The 24,645-nt window shown below is 30.4% G+C and overlaps 2 protein-coding genes across 3 annotated transcripts in view; one reads left to right on the plus strand and one right to left on the minus strand.

Annotated features, from left to right (window-relative positions):
• LOC115884863 (5-hydroxytryptamine receptor-like) overlaps positions 1-24,645 on the minus strand; it is a 192,540-nt gene that overhangs the window by 92,203 nt on the left and 75,692 nt on the right. The window lies entirely within an intron of this gene.
• On the plus strand, positions 5,767-7,815 carry LOC115884873. Of its 2 annotated transcripts, XM_030903582.1 has the most exons (3): positions 5,767-6,310; positions 6,365-6,735; positions 7,463-7,815. In XM_030903582.1, the coding sequence occupies exons 1-3, from the start codon at positions 6,199-6,201 to the stop codon at positions 7,487-7,489; spliced, it is 510 nt and encodes a 169-aa protein (XP_030759442.1). In that variant the 5' UTR covers positions 5,767-6,198; the 3' UTR covers positions 7,490-7,815. The 2 variants fall into 2 exon arrangements, 1 of the variants encoding a protein (XP_030759442.1); XR_004050627.1 differs by having other exon boundaries at positions 5,767-7,262.

Genomic DNA, 24,645 nt, shown 5'->3' on the forward strand with positions numbered 1-24,645 from the left:
GCTTGGAAAGTCTCTCGTATTTCTACTTGAAGCTCATCCAGATTATTAGCCCTATTATGACCATACACTTTGGGTTTTACATAACCTCACAAAAAGAAATCATTGGGAGAAAGATCTGGTGATCTAGAGGGCCACAAAATAGTTCCATATATACTAATTAAACGGTTAAACACTTGCTTTAACTCCTGTTCTTCATTAATCAACACATCAGGCTTATTATTTTTTTGTGGGGACACGCACCCATGTGTTTCAAAATTATTAATAATTCTTGATATAGTAGGTAAAGATAGAATTGCCCTGTTTACAAAAGTTTGTGGAAAAATTGTTTGTATATCCCGATAAGACCTATTTTGGAAATACCATTTTACAATTTGAATTTTCTCACGAACTTCGTAAACATCCATTATTTTACTTAAAAAATAAATTTTACACGAGAACTGTCGCGAGAATCAATGTATTCGTTTTGGCTATTAAAACACGAATAAATACAAATTATGAAACATTCTTATCACATATCTACTTATTTTTATTTTATCGTATTTTTTCGCCTATGGCGGACGGGTATACGCTATTCGTCCGGTTCTGCCTATGTTACTACTACGGTGGTCCGGTCTGTATACAGTTATATATATACAGGGTGAGAATTAAATAAGTGCAAATATTTTAGGGGTAGTATATTTCGACCCCAGAAACACGAGTACGAGTATCAGTTTTTTTTTGAGAAAAAAATTAGGAATTGTTTTAGTTATAAGTTAAAAAGCATAATTTCTTGATAATATGGCAACATAGGTAGTAGATTAAATTTTCAAGAACACAGAAAAGATCCGGTGGTTTTCAAAATTTAAGAAAAAAAAAATTATTTTTGAAAATTTTCAAAGTAAAATAACTCCGTTATTTTGGACTTATTTGAAAAACGGTAAAGAGAAAATATGTTTCATTTATCGAGATCTACCAGCCCAGAAAATATTTGTACTTACTTAAGACTCACCCTGTATATTACCCGCAAAATTTCATTTTAAAGCATTTGGAAGAAAATTATAGTAAATCGTACTAAAATTAAGACTTTAACCTTTTATAGCTACGAAACAAAACAGACCCTACGTTACTACGTACACCTACGTTAATATAAAAATAAATCTTAGTGTTGCCAAGAAATTTCACACGCATTTAACTGCTCAACTTATAAAGTGGTCCTATAAACATGGTATACACTGCTCATAATTTGAAGTGGAATTAATTATAAAGTTTTATACATATTTTTTTTGTTTTGTTTTATCCTTATTTTTAAATTTGAATGTATAAAATATCTTACAGCTAATAAATAATTAAAAAAACGATTCGTTGCCTGAGGTATACTATGAAATAAAGTATATAGAGATATTTGATAAATGGCAACAGTGGCAACTTCGCTTCTTCATATGACAGATAACCTACTTATTTCGCGCAGCCGCAAAGAAAATTGAAAACGGGACTGTCGCTGTTCGGCGGTTTACTTACTCTGACAATATGGTATGCTAAATTTAAAAAATTAAAAACAACTAGACTAAAATCATAAGGTGAGGGGAGCCGTATTATAATCAACTATAATTAGATAAATTGAAAGAAAAAACAAGGTAATAATCAAATCATACCTCAATGCACAATTCAAAGAAAATTACTTAAGCAATAGTTATATTTATTTTGAGTGATATATTTTTTTTATATATTTTTTTGTATTAGTAATGTAAGTTGAGAGTAAATTATTTCAATCTGTATATGCTGTATATTCAATTTTGTAAGATATTTTTTTTTTAGTTATGTTAGTTAAGAATAAGTTAAGAATTATGTTTATTTTTTAATTTTTTAATTAGTATATGTTGAATTTTAATTTATATTTCAAATTTATATATTGTAGAAAATTAATATTTACTTTAGTTTCATTTTTAGAAATTTCATATTTATTTTAATTTATATAATATGTAGAAGAATTATTTTTTATTTTAATTTAATTAAACTTGGGTTCTTTAAAATAAAAGCATACTCAAACAAAAGTCTTTTTAAACGAAAAGAACGTTTAGTTTTAGTATTTACATTTAGCTCATTGTATTTTTGAGTTTGGTCCATATTATGGGATGTCTTTAAGTAAAAATATGCATAAAATAATTATTAGTAAAACTAGTTAACAAACCTAAATTTGTAATAAATACTAAGATACTAAAACTCTCTTTTCTTCTCTTCTCAGCCATTCACTGCAGAATGTAGGCCTCTCGGTTTCTTCCACTCGTTTCGATTCTGTGCCCTCCTCATCCAGTTCTTACCGGCTACGGTTTGGATATCATCAGTCCATCTTTTAGGAGGTCGGCCGACTGGGCGTTTTGCTAGGCGTGGCCTCCAACAAAGAAGTCTTTTTGCCCATCTTTCCTCGGACTGTCTGGCCAAGTGTCCTGCCCAAGACCATTTAGAGTTAGCTATCCTCTCTACGATGTCCGTTATCCTCGTCTGTCGGCGAATGTCTTCATTTCTAATGTGGTCGCGAAGACTGATACCCATCATGGCTCTTTCCATAGCTCTTTGGCTCCCTCGCAACCTGTTCACACTTCGTGCCGTCATCGTCATAGTCTCCAAACCATAGGTCATTACAGGCAAGAAGCATTTGTTGTAAACATCTCTTTTTAGGCTATTTGGGATTTTGCTTTTGAATATAAAGTTAAGTTTACCAAAAGCTGCCCATCCGAGTTTGATCCTTCTAGAAATTTCGGTTGTTTGATTTTCCTTGCCGAGTTTTATGGCATGACTTAGATATATATACTTTTTAACGTTCTCAATCCTTTGTCCATTAACAATAACTTGCTCTTCATTTTCATTTAGGGTTTTAGTTTTTGACAAATTCATTTTTAAACCTACTTGCGCAGATGTGTGGTGAAGTTGTTCGAGCATTGTTTGAAGTTCTTCCAACGATGAGGCCAGGACAACGACATCATCAGCGAAGCGCAAGTGGTTAAGCATCCCACCATCGACCCTAATACCCTTCTTGTCCTAGTTCAGCTTCTTAAATACGTCCTCCAGGGCCAGTGTAAAAAGTTTGGGGGAAATAGTATCTCCCTGTCGGATTCCTCTTTCCATTTTAATTTTATTTGTGATATTTATGTCATCCAGTTTGATAGTCATTGTAGCTGATTTGTAAATAGATGATATTATGCCCGAGTATCTGTAGTCTATTCTGGCATTTTGTAGGGCATCGAGGATGGCGTGTAGCTCTATAAAGTCGAAATGCTTCTCATAATCCACAAAGGCGACATACACATATTACAAAATCATGTATTACACTATACTAAAACAATGTATCTAAATACAAATGAAAAATAAAAATTAAATAAAGGATTTCAGATATAAAGGGGTGTTTACACGATGGAAGTTTTGCTTGCGCAAGTACTTGATTTCAAGTAATTGAACAATGTAAACAGTGTTTCAAGTACTTGCTCAAATAGTTGTACAAGAATAATCAGCTTGTAAGCAAAATTGACCACAGGTCTACTTTTCTTGCGTTCTTGAACTTGCAGAGCGAAAATTTGACATGTAGACACGTTCTCAAGTTCTTGCAGTAGCAGTTGTAGGAAAAATAACGCCAAGCAGGTTGTCTGACGACCAAATTATGAGGTTTTTAACAATTTACGAAAAACGTGAATGTTTGTAGAACGTTAGAAGTGTACACCTTAGTGTACACTATACTTACACTATATAAATCATAATATGAAATTTGCTGTCTCTGAAAGCGTTTTGGAATAAATAAATTTTGCTCAGATATATCCATGGTTTTACCCATACTCTTGCTTTTTGATTTCTAACAATAACAAAGTACGCAATTCATCACTTAACGTATGACATAAAATATTTACACCGCATTTAACAATCTCTGTGGTATCCATAGCTCTTGTACAATAACTTGACTCAGTGCCTTCTATTAAAAGGTCAGCCTACGGGCGAGATTTATGACGTCACGCTAGTTAGATATAACGGATTAATAAATATGTTGTAGAATACATGGAAAACATAGTTATTCCTCAGATTTTTGGTTTGTATTTTAAAAATGATATAGTTTACATGAAATATACATAATATACAGTTAATAACTACAACATATATACCTATTTATAGTAATAAATACTTTGGCAAATAAACTATGAACCATACAAATGCAGCAAATGTTTTACAATGTACAAATAATGTATAGGTACATAAGATACTGGGTAAAATGTAAATATATTTTAAATTTTGGGATTTGAAAATCGATCTAATTTAACAAAAAACATTCAATATCTACTAATAGTGATGTATTATTATTTGCATTCACAAAATTCATATGTATATTTTGCAAGTATCAATGTTCGAAAAATTATATTTACAAATAATACAATATTATCTAAAAAAAGGCGTCAGCGATGGCTATGAAATGAAGATCGCTGGCATTTTATATGTAAAATTATTCTAAAATTTTTGATTTTCTTGGGATTTTTAGGTTCGGGAAAAACGCTGATTTAAGTTTTCATTATTTTTATTTGGTTTAAAAAAAACGTTTCGGCTAACCATAGCCTTTATCAGTGTTGTGTCATATGAGAAAAATAGTGTCGAATATAATCCAAAAAATTACATATACAATATAATTCACACCACATAATGTTTACTGCAATTAATAAACTAATATAAACTTATCAAAAGATGACCACATATTTTTTAAAATTATTATTCTTAACACTAAAATTATCTACATTGACTATGGAGTACGCAGTAAACATTATGTGTGTGGTGTGAATATTTTATATGTAATTTTTTGGATTATATTCGACACTATTTTTTTCATATGACAACACTGATGAAGGCTATAATGTTAGCCGAAACGTTTTTTTTTAAACCAAATAAAAATAATGAAAAACCAAATGAAAACTTAATCAGCGTTTTTCCCGAATCTAAATCCCAAGAAAATCAAAAAATTTAGAATATTTTTTAGAAACAAGGTTCAAGAATATCAAATTTTCCAAGATTGTAAAATTCTAGTTAATTATTTTATGTGTACAGTTATTTAAGGTGCCATCGATGTTCATTTCCAAGCCAACTAGACGCCGATTTTTTTCGATGATACGGTATAATTCTTACGTAAAATGTAAATAACATAGAAAATGCAGTTTGACACACGGAAAACTCTAATTGGCGTTTTCCAAACTGTCGTGTGCTTTAGGATTTAGCGCACGACATAGTGTACACGACATGTGCCAGTTTTAACATTTTTAACCTCCAATGTTTAGCTAAAACGCGAAACGCAATGCAGCCGTCAGAAAAGTGTCATCATTACATCGCAAATTATTCCACAAAACTGACAAAAACTGAGTGAGTCTGCTGCTAATTTGTAGTCGTAGAAAAAATAGCGTAAAAAACTCGTTCGAAAACTTCTTTGTACACTCGTTCGATTTGTGACAAAACAAACTGTCGAACTCGTGTGCAATACGTCGTTTTCGAAACTCGTTGTTTAATATACTATTAAAACGTTCAATTGCAAGTACTTGCAATAAAGTATTTGCGCAATCAACACTTGCATCGTGTAAACGCCGCTTAAGATAAAATACGTATTTTGTAGATATCTTGTATTTGTATTTCAAATACTTGTATTTAAAATAACTCACATCTCTGTATGTCTCTTGTTGTATAATATAGATTACCTTAGTAATAGATATTATTATAATTAAATAGTTGGCTAAGCGTAGTCATAACAGTTAGTTGTTTAGTTGTATTTGACATATAAAGTCATGTAATTATCTCTGTATGTTTAATTAATAAATATCGTCTTACTGAGGCTTATCCATTAGTAAAGTACGAAACATGGTGTCAGGTGTGTAAAATAGGCATAGGGAAACGAGAAAAAGAAAAAGAGAAAGCTGAAACACAAAAAGTTCCACTCTAGTCTCGCTAGATAGCCCCCTAGAAAGAAGACTATACAAAGTAAGATGGAATATAAAGCACCAGAGCAGTTTTGTGTTGCAGATTTTGTAGCATGGCCAAAATGGAAACAAAAATTCAATATATTTTTATTAGCATCAGGAAAAAATAAAGAGGAAGAAGATGTTAAAATAGCGGTATTTTAACACTTTTCCAACAGAAAAGGTAAAAACTATTGAAGATGTTCTAAAATGTTTTGATGAATATTTTTTACCAAAGAAAAATGTTACTATGGAAACATTTAACTTTAATAACATTTGTCAAAAAGAAAATCAAAGTATTGATTCTTTTATAACTGAATTAAAAAGACAAGCAGCAAACTGTGAATTTATTTGTTCAAATGGTACTTGTAGAAAATCGTATGAAGAATAAATGTTAAAAGATAGAGTAATTTTAGGACTTAGCAATAAACAGATACAACAAAGGTTGATTAGAGAAAATGAAATGTCATTAACAAAAATTCAAGAATATTGTAAATCTATAGAATTATCACAGCAACATATTAAATTGTTGAGCCCAAATGAAGAAAACATTAATGCCGTAGAAATTACTTTTAAATGTAGAAGATGTGGTTATAAACATACTAAAGGAAGATGCCCAGCATTTCATAAAACCTGTGTAGTTTGTAACAAGGGTCATTTTGCAAAAATGTGCAAATCAAAAGTTGAAGATACAATTCCAATTCAATCTAAGAAAAATGAAGTTGAAGAGAGTGAACGACAAGAAGATAGAAATATAAAAAACAAGATTGAAGTAAAAAATGATCAAGTAAAAATAAATAATTTAGTTGAACCTGTACAAGGTATTGATAACATTTTATTTATGAACAGAAAGACAGTAATATTAATTCAAGTTGGTATCAAAAAATTAATATATGTAATAAAATTATTAATTTTAAACTTGATACTGGGGCTGAATCAAGTATTTTGCCAGTAAAATATTTACATATGTTAAATATAGATAAAAGCAGTATTGCACCATCAACATGTATAATATTATCATATGGAAATTTTAAATCTAAAACCATAGGAAAAAATACTTTAAATTGTAATTATAAAGATATATCTAGTAAGATTTCATTCTTACTAGTAGATTTTGAATCAGAATCAATTTTAGGTTTAATTGATTGTATAAAATTAAAATTAATTTGTCGTTTAGATACTATTGATGAAAATTTTGAAACTTGTTTATCAAAAGACAAAAATGATATTTATAAAAATTATAATGAAATTTTTAATGGACTAGGATCAATGCCTGGATATGTGGATATTAAATTAAAACCTAATGCTATACCAGTAATACAACCACAAAGAAAAGTACCATTAGCTTTACATAAAAGACTTAAAGATAGTTTAGATGACCTTGTTGATAAAAAAATTATTTCTAAAGTTGATTATCCAACAGATTGGGTAAATTCATTAATGATAGTTGAAAAGCCTAATGGTAGTCTTCGATTATGTCTAGATCCAAAACCATTAAATAAATTCATTTATAGAGAACATTATCCAATACCGAAATGTGAGGACATTTTTAGTAAACTTGAAGGCAAGACCATTTTCTCCGTCATTGACATGAAGGATGGGTTTTGGCAGATTCAGTTAACTGAAGAAAGTTCCAAACTGTGTACCTTCAATACGCCATTTGGTAGATATAAGTTTAACAGAGTACCCTTTGGTTTAAATTCTATTCCTGAAATATTTCAAAGAAAAAGTATAGAAATTTTTGGAGATATACCTAACGTAAATATATATTTTGATGATTTAATTGTTAGTGGAATTAACGAATATGAACATGATAGAGCTTTTAAAATGGTATTAAATAGAGCATTAAAATATAATGTTAAATTTAATTTTGATAAATTACAATATAAGTTATCTGAAGTAACATATTTAGGTCAAGATATTTCTAAAAATGGTGTTAAACCATCTAATAAAAATATAGAAGCAGTCTTAGCAATTGAAACTCCTAAAAATAAGAAATAGTTACTTAGAGTATTAGGATTATTTAATTTCTTCTCAAGATTTATTGCTAATCTTTCAAAATTAACATTTAATATGAGAAATTTAATAAAAAATAATGTTAAATTTGAATGGACTAATATTCATGATACAGAAATGCATACATTAAAAATATTATTACTAGTAAACCAATTTTACAATTATTTGATGAAAATAAAGTGATATTAAAATGTTCAATTGCAAGGACTTGCAATAAAGTATTTGCGCAAGCAACACTTGCATCGTGTAAACGCCGCTTAAGATAAAATACGTATTTTGTAGATATCTTGTATTTGTATTTCAAATACTTGTATTTAAAATAACTCACATCTCTGTATGTCTCTAAAGGGCCTAGCTAAAGAAATTAAATTTTCCTATAATATTCCTGTAATTCCCTAAAGTGTAAGTTATGATCAGCAGCAAACATTTCTAGAAAAGCTTAAGCGAAAATTCCCGTTATCTTTCTCTGAAAGCAAACTCCGATTTTGTTTGGTCTGTAAACAAAAACCAGTTTATTTTATTTTTGTTTTACTAAATACAGCTTCCTGTACAAAAGAGATAGCACTTTTCGTGTATGTTCAAAAGAACACGGAAAACACAACTTACGCTTTGAGCCGTAAAATATCAGCAAGCTCTAAACTTTGAACGTTTACTTAATAAAAAGTTGACGACCGTGTCAAATATCTGGCTAAATTCCTCTTTTATTTTCTTGAAAATAAGTGCGAAGAAGAAGACTACGGTTAAAATTGTTCGTAACTGGAGCCGCTAAAGAAAATGGAGATTTCCAAACAAAATGTTCGGAAGAGAATAAAGATCCTCTAGTTTATAAATAGAACATCCTTTAAACAAGAGTTCTTTATAGGGGGGTAATCTAATGTAAATAATGCCTAGAAATGCATTTTTTGTATTTACACTTAAATTTAAATTGTTATATTTTTTATTTTTATGATTTTTTTAGCAAACTGTATACAGGGTTGCTGTTATGTATGGAAACGGTCGATTATTAGGTAACATACACAAGGTACCGCAAAAAGTCAAATACAAAAATTATAGGGTTTTTAAATGTCTAGTGGCGAGTAATAAATTTATGGACACAGGGTCGGTCATAAAATCGTGACACATCAAAGTTACATTTTTAAATAGAACCCCCTGTATATTATTGCACATTCTTCCTTCAATTCAAGCAAAGTAACTAAATCAAAAATCGAAATGCACACAATGTACCTCAAACCAACCATTTACGCTTTTTATTATTGACTTTTGAACATATCACTTAAACAATCTGATTTAATTAATTTCGATATGTTCAGTTTCATATAAAGATACCATTCTGCCGAAACTGTGATACTGTTGTACTGGGTTTTTAAATGCCTATGAGCTACTAGTAAATTTAAGCATACATGGTCGGTCATAAGGTTGTGGCACATCAAACTTTTTTTTTAAATGAAACCCCCTATATATTATTGCATATTTCAATTCTTCCTTCAATTTTAAGCAATAATAGTAACATACAGCTCCAATGTACATAAATTGAAGAATTGAAATGTTAAACGAAAATTTTGTAATTTCCAGACTTGATATAATCTCATTTTATACATCTATAAATGCTAACCCAATAAATCATAAATATCTCATCTATAAATGAAACTCAGATAATAAAACGAAGTCCATGTGGACAGTATGTGATGAGATTTTGGGCAAAAAAGGTAATTATAGTAATTGTAGGAAAAGTGGAGATCCCAGGGATAATGCAAATCAATATAACAATTTTTTACTTTCAATTATAACCGACTTAATTAATAAATTGGAACAGAAACCTCATAGCTGTAAAATAACACCCAATAATAAATCAATGTTCTTAAAACCGGTGTCGACTGATGAGATTTGCGAACAAGGAAATAAAATAAAAAACAAACAGCTCTGGTTATGACGAAATTCCAACTAGCATTGTAAAATTATCAATTCCACATATCAAAAATATCTTGTCCTATATAATTAACAATAGTTTTAAAACTGCAATTTTTGCGGATCAATTGAAAACGGCTCTAATAAAGCCACTTTACAAAAAGGCGATCCAGAACTGCTTGACAACTATAGGCCTATTAGTTTGCTACCTGGATTTTCAAAACTTTTTGAATTAGTAATGTGTAAAAGAATAACACATTTTTTTAATGAATGCCATTTATTTAGGGAGCATCAGCATGGGTATACTTTTGGCAAGACCACTGAAACTGCTTTATTTCAATTTACCAAAATAATTCTAAGACATATTGAAAATGATAGACTGTCACTCGGAATCTTTTTGCACTTGTCGAAAGCCTATGATTGCATTGACCGGGATCTTCTGCTTAAGAAATTAGACTTATATGGTGTAAGAGGGCAGGTACTAGCTTTGTTCAGGTCCTATTTACCGAATAGAAAGCAAATAGTAAAAATACCACAAGATGGATATTCATATTTCTCAGAAGAAAGAGCAAGTGTAGATGGAATTGCTCAAGGCAGTATAATCGGGCCAGTTTTATTTATAATATATCTAAATGACATATATTCAGTGATGGACCTGAATAAAGGAAATGTTGTGTGCTACGCGGATGATACAAACTTGCTTGTTGGTGGGAAAGATGTTACCGATATATTGAATAAATCCAACATAATATTCAATGAAACAGATAGCTGGTTTAAAAAGAACAAATTAGTTATAAACAATGAAAAATCAAATGCCATTATGTTTCGAACAAAGCAGTCTAACTTGATTAAACCAGCTACTGTAGAAGTAAATGTAGTAATAATATGTAAAAGTATGTAAAAGTATGTAATAAGAAATGTGTAAATATTGTAGATAGTGTTAAATTTTTAGGTGTAAAAGTTGATGAGTTTATGGATTGGTCAGACCACATAAGCTCTCTGTTAAAACGACTAAATGCTATATATTACGGGATAAGAGTTGTAAAAAGATATGTGGACTATAATACTATTAAGATATTATATTATGCAAATTTCTTATCAGTGTTGAGGTATGGAATCATTTTTTGGGGTGGATATAGGAACATACAGAAAATATTTGTTGTTCAAAAGCGACTGCTGAGGACAATGAAAAATATGAAATGTAGAGATAGTTGCCGAGGACTTTTCAAGAGTGAGGGTTTGATGACGGTGCATGGGGTTTATATTTATGAAGCTCTGCTTTTCTTTTTTAAAAATAGGAATTCATTTGATTTACAGATGTCTCATGGATATAACACCAGAACCCTAAATGTAACTTACCCAGTACACAGATTGACTCTGACTGAGAAGTCTGAGTTTATTAAATAACCTGAGACCATATTATATGTGTCTCAGGTTATTTAATAAACTACCAAATAATATAAAAAAAATATCAAATTTTAGAAGATTCAAACAATCACATTGGCACTTATCATTGGTATGGAACCATACTCTGTTAAAGACTTTCTGGAGGGGACATAGGTGTGTGTGTGGGTATTATAAAATAGCTTGTTTATAAAAAAAGTACATTTTTAAGACTTTTATTGTTTGTGACTACCATTTCCTTTGTGATCAAGTCAATCAAATTGTTTAAGTGATATGTTCAAAAGTCAATAACTCGGAAACGGTTGGTTTGAGGTACATTGTGTGTATCTCCATTTTTGCTTCGAATTGAAAAAAGAACCGAAATATGGAATAATATACAGGGGGTATCATTTAAAAAAAAAATGAAACTTTGATGTGCTAAGACTTTATGACCGACCCTGTATACTTAAATTTATTACCCGCTAATAGATATTTAAAAATTCTATAACTTTTATATTATTTTTTTTGCGGTATCTCGTATATCTTACCTAATAATCGACGTTTCCATGCATAAAAGCGACCCTGTATAAATATATCAAATTTAATTTATGAAAAGTTTTTATTAACTTTATTACTTGGCTTATTATACGGGGTTAATTGAAAAAGTGTTTTTTACTTTAACTTTAAAACACCCTGTGCAATAAATTATTGAGCAAATTTTTCTAGAACATTATAATACGGTCAGAAGCGTGACTCTTGAGCATGTTGTTATTTCATTCATGTCAACACATGCCTTGCATAACTTTTAAGAGCCAAAATGAACTTGCCACCAACAATTTGCAATCTTTTCAATTATCATTACTTTTTGATGTTATATTTTAATATAACGTAGTGGCTTTAGTGACTATTATTTTAATTTTGAAAATTCTCGAAAACTCTCAAAGATATGGCGAGACAAAAATATATCAAAAAACTTAAAAAAGAGGCTTGTTAATTTACTGCCTAGTATTTCCTATACTAATGTATGGCTCCGAGTTCTGGACAATGAGACTGTCAGAATTAAAAAAAAATGACGTACTGCTGGCGACGAATGCTCAGAATTCTCTGGACAGCCCGACGAACCAATGAATCTATAATCCAAGAACTTAACATCACAGAACGTCTCTCAACTTCAATCACGTATGCTTAAATATTTCGGTCACGTTATGAGAAGGGATACTGATTGTATGAAAAGACTCAATTATACAGGGCGAGGTTCTAGGAAAAAGCCCACCTGATGCATAGACCTGCTATCCAAACTCACCAACAAGCCACTGCACACGTAGAACGATAAGTGTGTATTACCCTAGCGATATATTCATAACTTCACCCAAGAGGGACGGCTTTTGCAAAGTTTTCTAAACCAAATCCAATATTCAATCATTGGAATACAAATTATAATTGTCAATATGATCTTATGACAGTGACTATTGTGTGACTAAGCCACCTCGTCATATTAAAAAATAACATCAAAAAGTCATGATAATTGTAAAAAGTACAAATTGTGGGTTGCAAGTTCATTTCGTTTTTAAAAACTAACCAAGACATGTGTTGACATAAGCCAAAAACTAAATGCTCAGAAGAGATGGTCTGACCGAAAAATAATGTTTTAGAAAAATTTGCTCACTAAATTATTGCACAGGTTGTTTTAAATATAGGCTAAAAAACAACCCTTCGATTAACCTGGTATAATAAGCCAAATACTAAAGTCTATAGAAAACTTAGTTTATCAATTAAAGTAGATATACTTATACACAGTTTGCTAAAAAAAGTATTAAAATAGGGCTAAAAGTAAAAAATACGATAGTTTACATTCGAGGAAAAAAATTTTGTGTATAAATCATAGACAGCAATCAAAATATTGCATTAAATATGACAGACGATTTTAGTAAATGTAAAAATTGATGATTCAAATATTTATGGCTATACTTTAGTTCGCACAGTTAAATAAAATGTGAAAACACAGAAACGTAGAATATAAAACGAAAATTAAGATTTTACTACACCCTGACGAGCTTTCTCAAAAAAATTAACAAGAAAAATAAAAAATCGTTTTGCCTTCTCATTTTCGTGATGAGTAAAAATCCAATTTTTTGTTTAGAAGCTTTAGTGGTTTAGATAAAGGAAACTGAACAAAACATTAGAAATATATCAAGATTGTGGAAAGCGTAAAAATCGTAATTTGTCAGTCTATTGCTTTTTTGATGGGCTATAAAAAGTGAAATATCTGCCAAGAAGTAATCGTTGTTTCAAGTAAACGTAAGGGCAATTTGAAAATACGTATATTTTTATGTTGTTTAGATTTTGGAGAATTTCCTAGAGCAAATATTATTTGCGAAATAATATTGTTTGAGTGTGGGATTGAAAAGGGAAAAATAAAATAATTATATATTTTTTTACGTTAAAACTCAACCTTGCACAAATTACTATTTCATTGTCTTTTATCAAATAAACTTGAAACTTGGATTCAAAGTATAGTTTATTAAAAATATTAACTAAAAAATTGTTAAAAAATGCCTATGTGGCGGATTCATCTCTCCAAAAAAATCCTTTATGGGTATTTCGCCACTGCACTGCAAGAAAATCTACAAAATAAAATAGTTATCTTTTGTAAACACTTCTGCGTTAAACCTAAACGGACACTGCTTGTCAGAACAGACACTGCTAAAATTAACAGAATTAATGTTATTTTAATAGAACGTCAACGGTTTCTTGTAGACGTATCGTTTTAAAAAAGTAAAGTGTTCTCGAATAGTTGAATTTAAGTATTTTAAATAGTTTTTTTTTCTTTATTCTTTATATTTTTTTGCTTCCGACGACGGAAAGAGATAAACTTTCCGAAACGTTGAGCATTTTTTTCTTTGTTAGGAAAATTTGTATAACTGTAAACATAACTTTTGACAAGCAGTGTCCGTTTAGGTTTAACGCAGAAGTGTTTTACAAAAAATAACTATTTTATTTTGTAGATTTTCTTGCAGTGCAGTGGCGAAATTTAAGAAAAACCCACAAAGGATTTTTTTGGAGAGTAAAAAATTGTTTTTAAAAACAAGCTCTTATTTAAATGCCCTTAACAGAACAAAATCAATTCTAAATTAAATGGACTTATGGACTACAATACTGTCAGCGATTGGTGCAGCCGTTAACTAATAGATATACAGTATGTCCCCGGATTGTCTTTACAAGGGGAATTTTTTTATTACTGACATTTTGGGAAAAACCTTTGTAGCATTTTTTATTTCCTTTAATAAAATTGAATTTAAAAATCTATTTTTATTTAAATTTCTTAGTATTGGCGCCATCTATTTGCTAGATGCCAAAGATACCAAACTCCATTTGTTACAGGTCACTTGTTTCGATATTTAATTTTTATTAGCGCATCTATTCGCTAGATGTCAAACTTCATTTATTACAGTTCATTTGTCTTGTTTATTAGCGCCATCTATTCGCTATATGCCAAACTTCTTTAATTGCATTTCACTTGTCTGTGGTGAAAAGGGTTTTTTGTTTTCGTTTCTGAAACGGAGAAGAAGGTCTTTTTTCTGGGAATTTGGATCTGAGGAAGACGCGTGTTTTGGCGTCCGACAAATTTTCCAGTGAAAAGCACTCTGAATCCACTTTTCGATTTCGATTGCATGGGTATCCGATTTGGAGATTTGAAAACCTTGTAAAGTATACAATCCAGAGTATAGATCGTATTTGTTTGGTTTCTTCTTGGAATGACCACCGTAAGTTTATCCGCCATTTTATATAGCCCTATCTAACTAAATTCTATTTCAGTTATTTCCGTTTGTTATTTCGTTTACTTGAGTATTTAATTACTGGTTTGGATCGGCATATGGTTTGAATATATTTATGTAAAGCTGATTTTCAGACCGCAAGTTGTTTTTTTTATTTAGTATCTGTCCTGAAAACTATTTTTTATTTATAGAGTAAAACTACCACATGGTATGCAGTAATTATTGTATGTTTCACCCATTTCATTTTGTATGGACCTATACAGACCTTAAGACAATGTTCCTGACATTACAATCGTTCTTTTGGCTGATATCGAAGACTTCTCCTGCCATAGTCATCTGCATCCACTTCTGTTAGTCTGGAGAATACCTAACTACCTGTTTACATCATAAGAAACTATATACAGATAAGTCTCTCTTAAGTTTGATACACAAGGTACGCTTTTATTTTATAATTTTTGAGACAACAGATTTAATAACCTGGTAAATTACCACTATTTATCCCACATATTGTAGTCAAAATTATTTTTTATTTAACGTTATAAGTTATAATTTGATTCGTACAGTACACTCTTACTTAGCTATGATATTTTATATGAAAATTATTAACACGTATTCATTTTAAAGGTTTTTGTACACGACATGTTTCGAAACATCATCGTATTGAGACATACATAAATTTCACCTGTTTTTATTAAGTAGCTTACTTAGTTCAAAGAATACAGTTACTAAATTCGAATCTATTTAAAATAACTTGCGGTTTTATTGGGATCACTGTGACTAATTGATGATACTTGTGTTCGTTTTCAATAAATGTTTAATGTAGGATAGTTATTTCTGACTTTTATTCCTGATAAACATAATAGACCCTTAATGCTGTTGATTATTTTATTTTAGCTATGTTATGATATCGTATTTTTCTTTTTGGTTTCTTACTTTACCACTCTCATAAACAAAGTAAGTGGCGCCCTTTTCACTGTCTTTGACCATACCTATTTGAATTCTTAACATCAATATTAAAATCTCTGCAGCCTAAATATGTTATCATTTTTTTTATTTTTTAACAACATTAGAAAGTCACTGTGAGTCAGAAGCCTTACCTACGAACCCAGCTTTCCTCTAACCCTGAGCAACGGATTCTTTTTTCATTCTATTTGGGTAACGACAGAAAAGTCGTCACACCTTCTTATCTTTTTGTCAAAGATCTTTTATAAAATATATTTTAAGCAAAAATTGGAAAGGGTTATATACAATATTTAGTAGAACTACACAAATTACACTGCCAAATTCTTCATAAAACATCTTCTAAATAAAATCTATGACAAAGAAATTTTAAAGTGTAATACTAGCCTTATTATTAATTTTGATTAATGTTATGTTTTTTGCTGTTATTAAAGTACAAGATTTTCCAAAAACTATTACTAGTGATGGGATAACTCGAGCGAAAATTCGCTCGAGTACTCGATTATTGAAATAACCGACATTGCCCGATTATGAACAAGAGATGCAAGTGACGAGTTACGAGCGACGAACGCAAGCGATCGTAGAAAGAAATAAATTGAAATCCGATTTTCATGTGACATACGATAAAAAGCCGAGCGAATTTTCTACATTCATGGCAGGTAGCAAATTTATACGACGTTATCCGTTGCGTAGTTGAGTGACAAAATTTTACGACCTACATCGACATTGCCTTGAAATAAACTAAATCAAGCAATCAAGCGAATCGCTCGTCGCTTGCTACTTGCCATTCATCACCGAAAGAAGATGTGCTCTGCGCAAGCAACCTACTTACGAGTAGGTACAACAAGCGACGGGCAAAAACCCGTATTTTTAAATACGAGCGATATTTCGCTCGAGTGATCGCTCGATCATTGGAATCGCTTGAAACTCGCGTACTCGATTATTGAAATTAATCGGTTTTTCCCATCACTAACTATTACCCCTTTTCCATAGCACTGAATTAAATAAATGTTGGGCTTCTATAACACTTTAGAAAAGCAAAAAATATGATGTTAATTAAAATTCTATCAAACAATGAAAATGAAATCCAAATTAAATTACCATAGAAACGCGTTTTGATTTTTAAGACTTTTAGAAAGGATTTTTAGAAAAATTTAAACATATTTTCATGTTTTTTTAATTTTCTCTAAATCGGTATAGAAATTTGAAAAAGTATAAACGGTATTAACCATTTTAGAACAAGCAAAAATCTTTATGAAGGATGCATTTTTCTCAAAATATCAATAATAGAGAAATACCCAGTGTGTGGTTCAAAATATTTTGTAAAAAAATTATTTTTTCCGAATATGTTAATAAGCCACCCTTTTTTGTTCCGTTTCTATCCTTGCTCTAGATTGAAATTTAAAAAAATGATTTTTTTTAAAGTGAGAATGCCAAAAGTTCGCATGTGATATGCCATTCTATTCAGAGTGTCATTTTCTATCGAATAAAGTAAAAAAATACCTAGGGTGCCATTTAAAAATCAAAAATTGTGTCATTTCTGGTGAAACAGGAAGTGGCCGTTGAAAAAGTTGAATACGTCAATCAATCCTAATTTATGTCATATACTAACATACCAAATCTCGTTTTTTTATCTGAAAAAATAAAAAAGTTACAGTTACACACTTTTGAGACGCACCCGGTATATCTTTGTGGGGGATTCTTTTCTTCAAAAAGTCTTCTGGCACCAAGTTTTCTTACAGTAACTTAATACCTAGAGGACTTTTTTGAAGAAATTTTAGTTTAGATAATGATTTTTCCTAGTTTTTTTTTTCATTTATTTGTAAAATATATAACCCCAAGCACGGCTTATTAATTCCAAAAGCAAAGCCAAAAAAAATGTATTGCCTTTTTCGTAAAATTCTATTTTCGTCTACATCTCTGTAATAATCCCGCAGGTGATATTCATGTTATTTAATAGCTGTTATATTGCGGGCATTGCTTATATAAATTGAACGGATGGGTAGTATCGAGACCGCTAAATCCCTTTGAAAAAAAACCCTCTTTGACCCCGGGTAATAGGGCTAAAAATTGGCTCTTAAAATCATTTTCGGACCTATCAAATATCGGAAACCGCTCTCAAAAAAGCAACCTCATCTCGAGCAGTCCCTTTTTTCTCTTTGACCCGATTACGTGCTAAATTTAAGCCGAAAATAAAAATAACATCCCATTTAACTTAATTTAATATAACAGAAACAACATTTTAGTAACTCATTTTATAAAAATGAATTATTTAACGTATTATAATACATTAGCAATATTCATATTATTTATATTATTTTTTGTGTATTATAATCATGTTTAATTCTCGGTATACTTGGTAGAATTTAAGCTGCCTCTGCATATCGTCGTTTGTTTTCGCAATAATGGCTGCATCATCAGCGTAGCACAACAGACAGAGCTTTAGAATAAAAAACTGAATTTTGTTTAAGGTATGTATTAGGATGTATCTCGAGAAAATATTTTAACTTCTATAGGGTGGCTCAAAAAAGTATGACTGGATCGGGATGATTTTTTTAAAGGGAACACCCTGTATATTATTGCATTTTTGGCTTCCTTTCAGATCACTTTACATCATCCTAAAATATGAGTAAATATATTTCGATAGTTTCAGAGATATTAATAAATAAATAATAAAAAACCAAACCCCTCTAACTTTTGTAAAACTTGGAAAATACGTTGGTTATGATAATGGTTTTATAATTCGGAAACTCTCATTTATTTATATAGTAATGCTAAAAAACTCTATTTGAAAGTCGATTAGAGAAAATAGTATGATTCATTGGCAAGTAATGTAAATATTTACGATCAGGTAAAATTGTGATGTAAGAGGAGGCTTAGCTTGCCTGCGGCAGGTCAGTAGTAGACGTGCCGGCCAGCTGTGTAGTAGTGTTGTGTTGTGTTTTGTCACAGAGCTGACATTTGGAGGTTACAAGTCTTTTGACTAAGGTTACGAGTCTTATTGACTATTTAGATACGAGTCTTATTGACTATTAGGATACGAGTCTTTTTATCTATTAGGATACGAGTCTTATTGACTATTTGGATACGAGTCTTTTGACTAATATAGTTGTAAGTCGTTTGACTGTAAGCCAACGGGGTCGTTTGACCACAGGAAGAAAACCTCTTGTGACGTCCTGCCTTCGAGTTGGTCTTGAGAGTTTGAGGTCTCCATAACGCCTTCTCGATTGATGATGCGGCGTTGGGGTAGTGAGCTGCCCCAATTAGCCTATTCGATTGGGATGCGAATCTGTTTAGCGGCAGAATTGCGTCCGGGGGAAGCCCCTATACTGTTTCAGGTGACACTAGCTAGTTGTTGAAGATGATTAACCAATATATAACCGAATGATATTTGAATTAGATGGAAAATATGGAATAGGATATATTGAATAGAATATATCAGTGGCTAGGGGGCGGAGTACCTCCGGGTGAGTCTTACTATTTAACTATCAATTTTATCCAGATCAGTAAATGTTTGTTTTGTTATTTTCATGTACAATGAGAGAGTGCTTGCCAATGACCAACTAAATGGATATTTGAGGTGAATTTGCATTGTGAGACCCGCTTGACTAAGCCCCAAAAATAGCGATTTTACACTTTTTTATGTTGTCAGATAAAAAACGAGATTTGGTTTGTATATGACATAAATTAGGATTGATTGGTGTATTCAATTGTTTTTGGTCACTTCCTGTTTCACCGGAAATTACTGCAACTTTTGATTTTTAAATGGCACCGTCGGTATTTTTTTGCTTTATTGGATAGAAAATGATTCATTCTAAATAGAATGACATATCTTATGTCAACTTTTGACATTTTCTCTTAATAAAATATATGAATTGTATTTTAAAATGCAATCTAGAGTGCTATGGCTATGTTAAAAACACTAATTTTTAATCAAGCAGCCTTGGAAAAATAGATTTGATCATCTAATGTTTTTAGTGTCTTGTCCTGGCCAGTTAGAAAATGCTCAAATCGTATTTTTAATCATATCTCAATTTTTTCAAATGGAATGAGGGTGGCTCATTAGCAAATTTGGAGAAAGAATTTTTTTACGAATAATTTGATACCACACCCTTGGTATTTCGAGTCAAATTGGCGTTACGAACCGCAAGTTATAATTTCAAATAAACCATATGCAAAAATGTCAAAAGTTGACATATATGTCATTCTATTCAGAGTGTTATTTTCTATCGAATAAAGTAAAACAAATACCGAAAGTTCTATTTCAAAATCAAAAGTTGTAGTCATTTCCGGTTAAACAGGAAGTGACCGATAACAATTGAATACGTCAATCAATCCCAATTTACGTCATATACTAACATACCAAATCTCGTTTATTTATCTGAAAAAATAAAAAAGTTAAGTTATAGGGGTGAGCCACTTTTGAGACGCACCCGGTATATACATATATATATATATATATATATATATATATATATATATATATATATATATATATATATATATATAAGTGACCGATAACAATTGAATACGTCAATCAATCCCAATTTACGTCATATACTAACATACCAAATCTCGTTTATTTATCTGAAAAAATAAAAAGTTAAGTTATAGGGGTGAGCCACTTTTGAGACGCACCCGGTATATATATATATATATATATATATATATATATATATATATATATATATATATATATATATATATATATATATATATATATATATATATATATATATATATATATATATATATATATATATATATATATATATATATATATATAAACGAGATTTGGTATGTTAGTATATGACGTAAATTAGATTGATTGATATATATATATATATATATATATATATATATATATATATATATATATATATATATATATATATATATATATATATATATATATATATATATATATATATATATATATATATATATATATATATATATATATACAGGGTGTTTTCAAAACAAATGCGAAAAACTTTAGGGGTGATTCCTTGTTCAAAATAAAGGGTAGTTTGTTTTATAAACGTTGGGTCAAAAAGTCAACCATTAGGGAGATATCGCGGTACAAAGATGGCGGAAAAATGTTTTATTTTTTTATCTTGAAAACGAAAGAGATAGACTAATAAAATTTTATGGAAGCATTACTGTTATGAAAACACACTTTCAGGTAATTTTTTACTTTTTTTAAAATGAGTGGAAGGGGTTGAAATAAACTACCCCTATCATTCTTGTTAACGAAATTTAAAGAAAAATCTTATCAAACACATGCAAATGCTTTAATTTGGATAGTTTAGTTTGTTTAGAAACTTTTTTACCTCTTGTGTTTTTTTGATAAAACTCACCGATTGGAAATTAAAAAATAAAATGTAAAGCATTGCGACAAAAAACAAAAAAATGTAAAGCATCAGGACAAAAAACATTTTTAGATTAAGAATCTAGTGATAATAACGATAATAATAATCATCTAGATAATAACGTATTGCAGTAGAGTAATGTCAAATAAAATAATATTAGGAACATCCTAAAAAGTAACAGCGGCCGACTATATTTTTTCCTAAAAAAATTACAGCAGCCCACTAGATTCTTTATCAGAAAATGTTTTTTGTCCTGACATGTAATGTTTTACATTTTATTTTTTAATTTCAAATCGGTGAGTTTTATCAAAAAAATACAAGATATAAAAAAGTTTCTAAACAAACTAAATTATCCAAATTAATTTTTTTGCATGTATTTGATAAGAATTTTCTTTAAATTTCGTTAACAAGAATGATAGGGGTAGATTATTTCAACCCCTTCCACTCATTTTAAAAAAGTGAAAAAATTACCAGAAAGTGTGTTTTCATAACAGTAATGCTCCCATAACATTTTATTAGTCTATCTCTTTTCGTTTTCAAGATAAAAAATAAAAACATTATTTTTCCGCCATCTTTGTACCGCAATATCTCCCTAATGGTTGACTTTTGACCCAACGTTTATGAAGCAAACTACCCTTTATTTTGAATAAGGAATCACCCCCTGAAGTTTTTCGCATTTGTTTTGAAACACCCTTTATATATATATTTCAGCCTTTCTTAAAAAATTATTGAAAGTACAAGAATTGTCTTGGAAAAACTATATTAGGTATTTACTTTAGATGATCTGTATAAATATGATGATCGTTAATCATACAGGATGTTAAAAATTCTACCCTAAACTTTCTAATATATAAACAAATTTTTCTTCGTTTTTTTAAATAGAACACCCTATATATTATTTTATCAATAGATGGAGAATTAAGAAATATTTTTTTTGTATTTAGAGTATTTAAAATTTTTTAACGGTTGCGCAGATATTCGCGATTTTATATTTCATACGGCATTTTTCCCAGTAAATTTTTATCAAAAGCCACCCAATGATTTTTCTCTCGTATTTTACCGTTGAAAGAGTCATATGAAAATAATACTGCGTATATCTGCGAAACCATTAAAGAAATTGTTATACATTAAATACCAAAAATGTTTATTTTTTAAATCTCCATCTAATAAGAAAAATAATATAATGTAAAAAATTGATTTTATATTTTAGAAAGTTGGCTTTAAAATGATTTGAATGAGTTCTGCTATTATTAAAAAACCATTGTCTAAACCGTGGCTATTATTACTGCAATATTACGGTAATATACTATATTTCATAACAGAGGAGATCTCAGAAGCAAGCTTTACGTTACCTTTAAAAAGGTGCGTATTCATTATCCGAACGAACAAACGAACGAACGAACGAACGAACGAACGAATGTACGCTAGTGGTATGGACGGGGACCGCACGATAGGACCGCACGAGAAGACCGGAGGCATTTGTTGGCGAACGCCTTTGATGTACCGACTCGAAACGGATGGTCGAGCGAACGAACGAACGAACGGCCGCATGCGTTCGGTCCCCGTCTAAATATACCGCACTTTCATTCGTTCGTTCGTTCGTTCGGATAATGAATACGCACCTTAACAGAGTTACACAGTTAATTAGTTTAACGCTAAATTGGAAATATAATAAATAGGGGTAGAGCAAATTCTGATATTTTGTACCTTGTCAGATATAATTAGTAAATAATATAAAAATATAAATTGGTTTTCCGTCATTAAATGACCCTAAACAAATACTACTGTCGTAAAAATTTAACACTTACATTGGTCGATATCTGACTTATTGTGGTGGCTTTTAACTTCACGATTCAATTTATATAGCGCAATATTTTTTTCATGGTATTTTCATTTCATTTGTTATATTTTATGTCTTAATAAATAATATCATATAAAAGTATTTTAGTTAAGGACCTAATAAATAAATGTGGTTTATTTCTATACTAAAAGAACGTTACGCGAATTCACTAAAAGAACATTTTTCAATTCGTGAAGCTACATAATATTTCATGCCAAAAAAGAAGATTTATAAAGAAGCGTGGAACCCTTTAATAATTAAGGATAGCTTTTAGAGGGCTGTTAGTTTAAAACGCAATATAGGGAATTTCAAAATGGCAGAGAAGGATGGGGGATGGGGAAAACGTGACCTCGAAACGCACGAGATGGTACGGTTCTGTACAGATATCGCTTTGAGTCGCTGTTCCTGTTTTAGAGTCAGGGACTAGGGCAGAGCATATATTCAAGTGTCTGTGATTTACGATACGCGTTGATTTACAAATTGATTTTAGAAAATCGCCTTTAAATTTCGTAAAATAGAGTTGAGCTAGTATTTTTTTCTGGAGAAAGAATGTTGTGTTGAATTTTTGGTGTTCCACAAATAATCGTGGAACAGTGATCCTCAGACCAAACAAAATATCTATATTAATATATAAAATCCTTAAGTGACTCACGGATTAATCATGATCCTGCTCAAACCACTCAACGTCAGAAGCTCAATTTTGGTATACAGGTTGATTCTAGGGTGTACAGGTTCAATAAGAAGGGATTTTTCGAAATTCCAGTTCCAAGGGGGGTTCCAAACCACCCCTCAAATATTAAAATATTTTTTATTTAAAAAACGGTCAAGTTTCCGAAAAAAACTTTTAAACATGTATATATTATTTTGTTTTTTTACATATTAGAGTTGAGGGTTGGAACCTTTGGTGTTACACAGCAAAATAAAAACACTAAATCACCACAATACACCAAAACACTTTTACTTTTACACTGGACGCGCGTTTCGCTAACCAAGTTAGCATCATCAGCAGATGATTATAAACTGTTGAGTTTCAGATGATTATAAACTCAACAGTTTATAATCATCTGCTGATGATGCTAACATGGTTAGCGAAACGCGCGTCCAGTGTAAAAGTAAAAATGTTTTGGTGTATTGTGGTGATTTAGTGTTTTTATTTTTATATTTTGTTTTTTACATATTTTAAGATTTTTTAAAAATGTATACAGGATGTTTCTAAAAACCTGGTCATTGATTAATCATGATCCTGCATAAAGCGCTTGACGTAAAAATCTGATTTTTGGAAAACGGATTGACTTTAGGGTGTAGAGGTTCGATAAGACGGGATTTTTCGAAACTCGAATTCTAAGGGGGTGAAACCACCGCTCAAATATTAGAATATTTTTTATTTATAAACCGGTGATTTTTTTCGGAAAAACTCTTAAACACGTATTTATTTTGTTGTTTTA

Source organism: Sitophilus oryzae, unplaced genomic scaffold (genome assembly GCF_002938485.1).
Source record: "Sitophilus oryzae breed Bouriz unplaced genomic scaffold, Soryzae_2.0 scaffold_111_pilon_pilon, whole genome shotgun sequence".
Taxonomy (NCBI): Eukaryota; Metazoa; Arthropoda; class Insecta; order Coleoptera; family Curculionidae; genus Sitophilus; species Sitophilus oryzae.